Source organism: Podarcis cretensis (assembly GCF_951804945.1).
Source record: "Podarcis cretensis genome assembly, chromosome: 12".
Taxonomy (NCBI): Eukaryota; Metazoa; Chordata; class Lepidosauria; order Squamata; family Lacertidae; genus Podarcis; species Podarcis cretensis.
The window spans coordinates 45,641,493-45,650,914 of record NC_137181.1 but is presented as its reverse complement, the minus strand read 5'-3'; the positions used below and the strand labels follow the sequence as shown (position 1 = coordinate 45,650,914).

General features: G+C 47.5%; 1 protein-coding gene across 1 annotated transcript in view; it reads left to right on the top strand.

Moving 5' to 3' along the window:
• Positions 1-2,857: 2,857 nt before the first annotated feature.
• Positions 2,858-9,422, top strand: part of TRIM71 (tripartite motif containing 71) — a 53,532-nt gene continuing 46,967 nt past the window's right edge. Inside the window, exon 1 of the mRNA XM_079947214.1 lies at positions 2,858-3,818. Coding sequence (XP_079803340.1) covers positions 2,859-3,818 — 960 coding nt within the window. The 5' untranslated portion in view covers position 2,858. The remainder of the gene's footprint in view (positions 3,819-9,422) is intronic.

Sequence of the window (9,422 nt, the reverse complement as noted above, 5' to 3'; positions counted from 1 at the left end):
ATGTTATTGTTTTGGTACAATGTTAAGTCAATTAATGAACTGAAAATATTTTAAGATGTACCCTTAATGACTCACTGTTTTTAAAAAATTTTTTAAAGAAAAAGTTATTTATTTTTAACTCAAGTACTGTGCTTATAAACGCCATAGTTGGCAGGCACCATTTTAGAAAGAAGACTTCCTCATTTACTCTCATAGAGAAGGGAATACCTCTTCTAAGATGGTGGCTGTAATATGTGTGCATATCATCTGTCAGGAAATGCTTCTCTCTCTTTCAGAATAATGTTTTTACTGTATTCACAAGCAAATTCATTGAGGAATTTCTGCAGTTATTAATACAATCAACCCAGTAAGATTGATTTAATCAGATGACAGACCTCATTTCAGAATAACACAAATTTGCAGAAGCCTTCTTGCATGGAATTGACTGAATTATTAACCCCCCTTGCCCTCCCCCCCCCACAAAATATGAGATCTTACTGATGTATTTCATAAATGCTAGCTATTTTGTAGCTATTAAGAGTTTCCTCAGAAACTTATATCTATAGATTACTGGAAAGGACAGAATCATGTGCTTTAACATGGAAGGGATTTGAAAGGTGTTGTTTTCCATTTAAAACAAAACCCTCTATAAAACTGGTTCCCTTGGTGCCTTTAAGCTGCAGCCTGTGCACTGTTACTTGAGACTAAGTTTGCTGGAAAACTAACAAGATTTACTTCTGAGTAAACAATGAGGGTGGCGTCAACTTTTAATAAAATAAAAGTGTGGGTGTGTGAAAAACCAAGAACAAAAATTTAAAATTGGACGGGAAAGGGGGGACAGCTAATTTAACGCCTTGATGCCAGCTCCTAATCCTCCCATCCCGGCTATCTCAGTTAAAAAAAAAAAAATTAGGGAAAAGCGAATTAAAACAAGGCAAGTTTTATTCCAGTCGAGGAGCAACGCCTGGCTACTAGAAGCTTCAAGAACCTCCCCGCTTGCGCTGGAAAGAGCCAACAGCACACAAAAGGCAGCGGTAGTAAGAGGGTTAATGTTTCCTGTTTGCTTTTGAGACCCCCCCCCCTCCTTTCCCTCTAGCCACCCCCTCTGCGCTCAGGCGGAAGTGAGTTCGCTCCTTTGGAGATTAAAAGGATTCCGAACTCTAGATCAGTTTCAATAACACGCATCCTGAAAGAGGCGGACCAGGAATGCGAGCAGATCGGCGCCCGGCAAGAACCACGTTGCTCCCCTAAATCCACCGGGTGGTGGAGATCATAATAATACTACTGTAATAAAAGTAATAAAACAGGAGGGGGAGAGAGAAACCACCCATTCTCCAGCGCGCTGGCTCTGTTGGAATCAAATGCATTTGGTCTTTCATTTGCGGGACCTCCATGCTGCTGCGTAACTGCTGCTAATTCAAACCCGCTGCCGGCTCTCCCTTTCTGTTTCCGTGAGTTTCTGAGGACAGAAAGCACCATTTTTATTTTATTTTAAGAAAGAGGATTTTAAGCACACACACACACCGCCCTCGGAAGACCACGCGAAGGGGCGCAATGACAAAGGAAATGTGATCTTGGATACTGACGAGGCTCGGGCGCTTAAAAAAGAAAAAAACACACGAGAGAGGAGACGAAGAAGGGGGTGGGTGGATCCTGTTGGGTGAGCGTGGGCCACTCGGATAGCATTGCAGCGTCGCTCCAATTTGCGCGAGTGAATATAATACGCCCTCCATGAATAATTCAGGCCGGCCGGCCGGGACCTGCCGCTACTGCTGCTCCTCTCCCCGGCTTTCGCCGGTCTGAGCGCGTGTGCGCCCGAGAGAGACCGCGTGGGCGGTTGCCGGGGTTTTGTGTTCTTTTTCCGGGAGATCTTAGGCGAGGACCTGATCCATGCGATCGCCCGATCTCCCCCGAGACCTGCGGAAGGCGTGGACCAAAGGCAAGACGCCAAGCTCGTTAGCGTAAGATCGCGCGCTCCGCTCCATTCATTCATTTCATTCATTCGCAACCACCCCTCCCCTCCCCTCCTCTCCTCTCCGCGCGCGCGCGCGCACACACACCATTTCTCTTTTGGGGAGCCCGCCTGCCCAGAAGCTGCTGCGCCAGCCGGATCGCCATCTCTCTCTCCTTCCAGCTTCTCCCGACATGCGGTGGCGGGGCCGGCGTGCGAGGATCGGGGCCGGAGAAGCCTGTCTGGGCAACAACTTGCGCCTTTCCTGGAGTCTCTCAAGAAAGAAGTGAACCCAAAGACCTCCCTCCCTCTTCTCCATCGACATTTCCCCCCTCGGCCCAGCTCTCCCCATCTTCTGAGACCGGCGGAAAGAGGTCCTGGGTTCAGAGACTTCTTCCCCCCCCCTCCCCATTATTTAGTTGTTGTTTTTTCCCTGGTCGAAGAAAAAGGAGGAGGAGGAATAATAATCGCCCGGCGACGTGCACTCCGCGCTGGATTTCAACGCGAAGGCGCCGATGCCCTTTCCCGACCAGGAAAGCTTCGGTCGCCCGCCCCGCCGTCCCAAAAGCGCTGCGCCGAGAGGGAAGGAGGAAGGCGCGACGGCGGCTCGGAAACGGCTTAAGACGCAGCAGCAGCAGCGCGCAGCCAGTCGCGGGGCGCGGCAGGGAGAGAGACCCGGGCCCTGAAGGAGCTTAAAAGAGGGCGGCGGACGGGAAAGCCAGGAGGGAGGAGAGGCCGGACCCACCGGCCCGCCAAACCCGCAAGGAGGAAGCTCGGAGCGGCGCCCTCACACCGCGCCTCCTTGATGCCACCCACCGGGGCTCGCCAAGCGGGTCTCCGCAGCTCGCCGGGGTTCATGCGGCCTCCTTGCTAGCCCCGTGCCCCTCTCCCTTCTCTCCTCCCCAGGCCCCCCCCCCCGCAATCCCCAATGGCTTCGTTCCCCGAGTCGGATTTCCAGATCTGCCCGCTGTGCAAGGAGATGTGCGGCTCGCCGGCTCCGGTCTCGTCCAATTCGTCCACCTCGTCGTCGTCCTCGCAGACTTCCACCTCGTCTGGAGGAGGAGGGGGGGGTGGAGGCGGAGGAGGAGGCGGCGGCGGGGGGTCGTCGTCCTCGTGCGCCCCGTCGAGGCGCCTGCACGTCCTGCCCTGCCTGCACGCCTTCTGCCGCCAGTGCCTGGAGGCGCAGCGCCACCCTGCCGCGGGGGACTCTCTCAAGCTGCGCTGCCCCATCTGCGACCAGAAGGTGGTGATCTCGGAGCCGTCGGGCATGGACGCGCTGCCCTCGTCCAACTTCCTCCTCAGCAACCTGCTCGACGTGGTCGTCGTGGCGGCCGCCGCCGAGGACCAGAAGAACAACGGGCGCCCCGGCGGACCCGGGGGAGGCGTCGTCGTCGTCGGGGGGAGCAACAGCAGCACCAACAACCGGCACCACCACCACCCTCGACAGCAGCCGGCGCCTCAGCAGCAGCAGCAGCAACACCGCGCCTCGGCCGGCGGCGGCTCGTCGCCGGGCTCCGTGGCCGGCTCGGCGTCGTCGGGGGGCGGCGGCGGAGGCGGCGGCTCGTCGCTGCTGCTCCGACGGCCGCACAGCCGCCAGGGCGAGCCCCGCTGCAGCTCGTGCGACGAAGGCAACGCCGCCAGCTCGCGCTGCCTCGACTGCCAGGAGCACCTGTGCGACAACTGCGTGCGCGCCCACCAGCGCGTCCGCCTCACCAAGGACCACTTCATCGAGCGCTTCGGCCCGGGCCCGCCCGCCTCCACCGGCGCCGGGCCCGCCTCGGCGGCCGCGCAGCTCGCCCTCAGCCAGCCCTACTCCGCCGCGCCTTACACCATCCTCTCCTCCGTCTTCTCCGACCGGGTCAACTACTGCCAGCACCACGACGACGAGGTGAGTGGCTCGTCTCCACTCCTTGATCCGAATCAGGGCGGCCAAATCAAGCATTTGGGGGGCGGGGGAGGGAATCCTCGCCTCGCCTAATCGACCCCAAGGCACCACTTGAATGGCACTTTTTTTGGGGGGGATTGGCACCTTCAAATATTTTATTGGGGGGCCCTAGGAGTTTGCTCCTGTGCCTTGATCCGAATCGCCTTGTGGGAGTGAAGTTGAACCGGGTGGGGAGGCGGGGAGTGAAGCCGCCTCTGAAGTTCAACAGGGAGAGAGGAGCCGGGGCTCAAGGGGTCCTGCAAACTGCCCTCGCCTGCCCTGATATTTGGGGCTTTGTAAGTTGCATTGGATAGAGAGCAGCTTGCAATAACCGTATTGGGTTAAATTAAGCAATAAAGTCTCTGAACTCCGTGTATTCAGCTTCTTGATCTGAGAACCCCCTCCGGAGTCCTGCCCCAAATCAACTTCAAATGGCTGCTTGCTTTGTTCTGGGGTCTTTTTTTGGGGGGGGGGTTTAAACGGAAGATAATGTAACGTGGAAACGTGTTACTCTTTGCTTAGATCATGTGCGGCTGTCTCTTTCCACCCTGGGTGGAGCGATCTGAATTAAAGAGCACCTACAGAAGAGGCATATTTGAACACCGTTTTGGTTTTGCTGGTTAACAAGCACTAGGTTGCATGACTTAAATTCACAGCTGCTACTATATAGGACCCTTTTTCTGTACTTACTATCAACCCGGATTTTGTTCACAAGTGTGCACTGAGAAAATCAAAGGAAACAAATTACCCACTGTACTGTTCCCTCTGATCTGCCTTGTGGTTTCCAGGAAGGTGCTAAGGTGTAACCGATTTGTGTTAATTGGAATTATTTTTGAATCTGTGCCCATAAGAGCCTCAAGAGGAATGCTGTGAAATAAGGGTCCCTCCTGCGCAAATTGTTGCTCTGTTAAGAATTTATAGCGGTTCTTACAAGTTCCGCTTGTCTTTTGCAGGAAATGTATACTTTTTCCGTGCATTTGGCAATTCCCCTTATTGTATAGCTTCATTTATTCCTCATGATATTGTCTTGTAGCTGTACTGAAATGGGATTTATTTTTCTATAGGGCTGTCAAGTTCCCTCCCTCCCTCCCCGCGGTTTTTAAAAGAGCGTTTGCCCTTCCTTTCCAGGACATCTGGCAACCTTAATTTCCTTTAATTCTCCCCCTCTTTACCACCTACACGGTGTTCTTGCTGCTTCCAGCCCTTTACTTCCCTGTTCCTGCGTCTTGCATGCTTTGTTCACGTGGAGCTGTCCACGCTTAACTGGAGTAAATCTCCATAATGCTGTACAAAGCAGTAGAGCTGCTTTTGGGGGGGGGCATGTGCTGCGGGCAAGAGAGGATGGTTGGAGCTCTTAAGAGCAAAACTTCGTGGGATGCTGAAGAACAAGTGATGGGGGGGGGGGCACGAATTTAACAAGTTTAACACACAGTACTGAAATAAGAATCAAGTGTGAGAGCCGACAATTGAAGCCCTGTGAACTCTGTAAACAGGACGCATTTTTTCACTTTGTTGCAAGTTCCTTTTTGTGACTTCCATGTCTCTTCCCAGCATTGCAAGATTGTCTCCTGAGATGGACTAAAGCTGCTCCTTCAGGATTCCCTTCCCCATTTGTTTTCTTGAAAATAGTGGTTTGCATGAGCAGATTACTTAACTTTGCCAGTCTACGCTCTGCAGTTTAGATTGTGGGTTCTTAAAATGGAAATGCTACAAGTCCAGTTATGGAAATGGGAATTAAGGGTCACCATCTCTTAGCTTGTGGATTTTGTGGAGGATTGTGGCATGCAAATAAATCTCCGAATGTGTAAGTTTGCCAGGGTGTAATATGACTCAAGGCTGACCTATGGAACCAAATGCCTCTGAGCATATGTAAAGTATCTTTCTCTCCCTGCTGCGTAACAACTAGAGCTCTTGCACATGTGGGATATAGACAAAGGCTTACATGGTCAGAGGATGTGGTTTCAAGGTGGCTTTGAAGCCCCCCCCCCTCTCTCTCATGGTGATTCACTTTTGCTCTTTTTCATTTTTTAAACAAGAATCGTCACTGTTTGAACTTTTCTTCAGTTAAAGAAAATATAAGTCACGTGAGTTTCTTTTGGTGTGTATGTTGTGTTGCAGCCCCCCCCAAAACTACTTACAGAGTGTTCACAGTTTCCAAAAATATTCCTGTCACTGTTGTCTAGAGGTGGTCTTTGGGCAGGGAAAAAAATAACAAAAATAATGCAGTCACTATTGTCGAGTTTATTTGATTGGGAAGGAAACATGAAAATGAAATGATCCTGAGATTATTGCATAACAGGAGAGGTGCTTTTGTTGTCTCCTCAACCTTAAGCATTGGATAATACCTAAAATCAATTTCCTATTATAAAATATAATGCTGTGTAGTGTGTCAAAGTTCTCTTCTGATGATGTTGAAAAGCACCCAGTAACATGCTGTCCCTATATTGAGTGAGATGAGAGACTTTTATGCTGCTCATGAAGAAACTTTTCGTTAGAAGGATCAAACACTTAATAAAATGAAAGGAAAACATAACGTTTAGAATTGCACTCCTAGTAAACTAATCATTTAAACCAAAAGCTAGACCCAAATGCCCTTAAATTTGAATTCTGGTAAGCTTCCCATTAGTCACATAACATAAAATAGCAATAGTTGGAACAAAATAAGAAAGCAAGAGCAAATTGCTATACGTTTATTTTTATAACGCTTTAAAATTTACACCTGTACGCTGAAAGCAAGGATAGCCATATAATCACGTTGCATTAAATGTATAAATATAAGTCTGCAGTGCATTGATAATCTCAATTTAGTGCAATTTTTCCAAGTGCTAGCATTTTTTATTTATTTAAAAGAAGAGAATCGTACTTGGCATAAATCTATATTCTAACAATTTGTTACTGTCGTAATTAAGTAGGCATTCTGATCCCCAAATAATAAAATCTAGATTCTAGTAGCAACTGCATGAACTGGAAGTTCAATTTGTGAGCCGACATTCCTCATTGCGACATTCCTCTTGGCGGTAGTGCCACAGTGGAATTTTCCATTGGCTTCATTGTTAAGAAGATAGCTTGCTTCCCAGCAAACTTCTTAGCTGGTCCTGACTACTTTGGAGATAAGAGTCATGACTTGAGGACAGAGTGGGCAAAGTTTCCCCTTGATTATTGCTATGTAGATGCACTTTTTAGGCTTAACCCCCCCCCCATGTATTTTAAGAAGGACTGGTTCTTAGCAGAGTCAAGCCTGTTCATACCAAGAAACTGGGTGACTTTTTACCATTTCTATGTGTGGTTATTTAGGGGGGGGAAATGAGAAAGAATGCCTGAATTTGGTAAATAAAAAGGACCGTTTAGGAAGGCTTTTTTTCAGGAAGGGTTTGAGGAAATGCAAAAACCTCCTCATTAGCACTTGGTTCTCCCACAGAGCTTTCTAATGTTTAACAAATACTCCTGTCTCTTTGTGGGCCTCTGAAGGGCATTTGGAACTTTAAATGCAAATTTTTAAGCCTGCAAAGCTCAACCAAGAATAGCATTCCTTACTGCTGTAAGTATTTGGAATATTTCTGCTGATAGTTGTTGATGTCTTCTTCCCAGCAAATATTTTCAGTACCTTCTCAGTTATAGTTTAAACTGGTTTACCTTAAAAAGGGCACACAGTAAGAAACTGGAAATACCTGTTGCTATAGCTGCATTGGGCATGTTTTTTGAATGTGAAGTTGTAACTGAACCTTAGGTTGGAAGCTTAGGTTCCAAATGATACTGAGATCTTGTACCAGGCTGAAAAATTAAGTTGCATTGCACCTTGCTTTGCATTCATGCTTCTCTTGCCTGCTTCCTGCAAAAGTCCCATTTCTGGATTTTCAGACCTTGTCTAGAATAATTGCAGCAGATAATCGGTGAATAAGTGATGTAAACTCTTGTCACTGTAATATTTTAAAGTTGCAGTCCTAAACATGCTTTCTGAAGGGTATGCTCACCCACCCCCAAATACAGTTAGATTTTTGCAGGTAAACATGTAGAGAATTATATTTTTAAAAGAGGATTTTAACTCTGTAGTGGAAAAAATGCACTTGAATGTGCTGTGTTCCATATTGAGCACAATACAAATCTGATACTAACGTTCTTTAATTTTTAAGGTTTGCCTTCCCCATCTAATGTTCAAACAACCTATGATGGGCCACTGCTCCCATCACAGCAGCCATGTGGAGGCCAGTTTTTAGAATCTGTTCATTGGCAGCTGTTCACTGCATGGAGCTGACAATTCTTAACACTGACCATTTGTTGCCATGTCTTCAAGTGGCAATAGAGAGAAATTGCTTGATCTGTGTTTGGTGAGCCACATTGATCAGTTTAAATACTTTGCTTATCCTGATGGACTTCCTTATCCAGAGCTAAAGGGGTGAGCTAAAACTTGGAATACTTGGGGGAATCAAAACAGCAATGGGGGAAGGAAGCATTTTCCTGTTCTACAAATGCGTCTGACGTACATCCCGTCTATCTTAAACATTTTTTTGAGAGAGACTACTCTGAATACCAAAAGCGAAACCCTAGAGAATGCTTAATATTGTTGAGAAAGATTATGGTAAATTCACAGCTTGTTTTCGTTGTACCAAATGAACAATTGTGGAGAAAATTTTAATTAGAATTAAAAATAATAAGAGAAAGGTGTCCCTGATTTGGGAGACTGAACAATTCTGCAGAATTCAGCCATTAAGTTTGCAATATAGAAAAGAAAAAACCCAAACATGGTAAGGCAATTCTTCAAAATACCACAACTAAATGCCTGAGTTGGAAATATTCCTTACTGTGGTTCTATCAGTGTCTACTCAAGATGCAAGTCTATAGAAGGCTTTTTCCCTAGTAAGTCTGTCAGAGAAGGTAACAAAAAATTGATACTAACACAAAAGGACCAGGAATACTTTCCATATGCTCTAGGTTTGTGACTTTTGTTGGTCTCTGTACAATGTCTGCAACTCTTCTTTACAGGGCTGTGGGTTAGAGAGTGCTGGACTAGGACCCAGGTGCGAATGTCCACACAGCTGTGGAGCTCATCAGGCAACCTTAGCCCAGGTGTGCATAATTTAGCCCTCATTCTAATTTCTCTTCCTCTGTTGTTGTAAGGATAAAATAGTGGGGAGAAGAGAGGTCACTGGAGGAAAGACTGGGATATAAATGTAATAAGAAAGCCTGGCCAGTCTGCTAGAGCTTCTGTCTGTAGTACGTGACTGTTTTCCACAGTGTTTCCATTTCTTACTATTTTTGTGCTTGCCAGTGGGTACGGAATAAGTATCCTTTAACAGGATACCTTTAATCCAAGGGACAAACACATTTATCTCAAGTTGTGCTGATTGCCTTGGGTAAGTTAAAAGGGAGCTTGAGCAGTGAAGGTGGGGAGAGGGAGGAGGAGAATGTTGTTTATTTAAGCAGCATTGTTGCACAGTGGCTTAGCTATATGTAGATGCGTTCTAGTTGTGGTGTCTTCAAATGCTTTTTACCTAGATTTGACAGAGCTTTGGGTCTACGCAGGGCAGTGTTTCTGTCTCAAAACGAAAACCTGAGGTGTTCCCTGGAAAG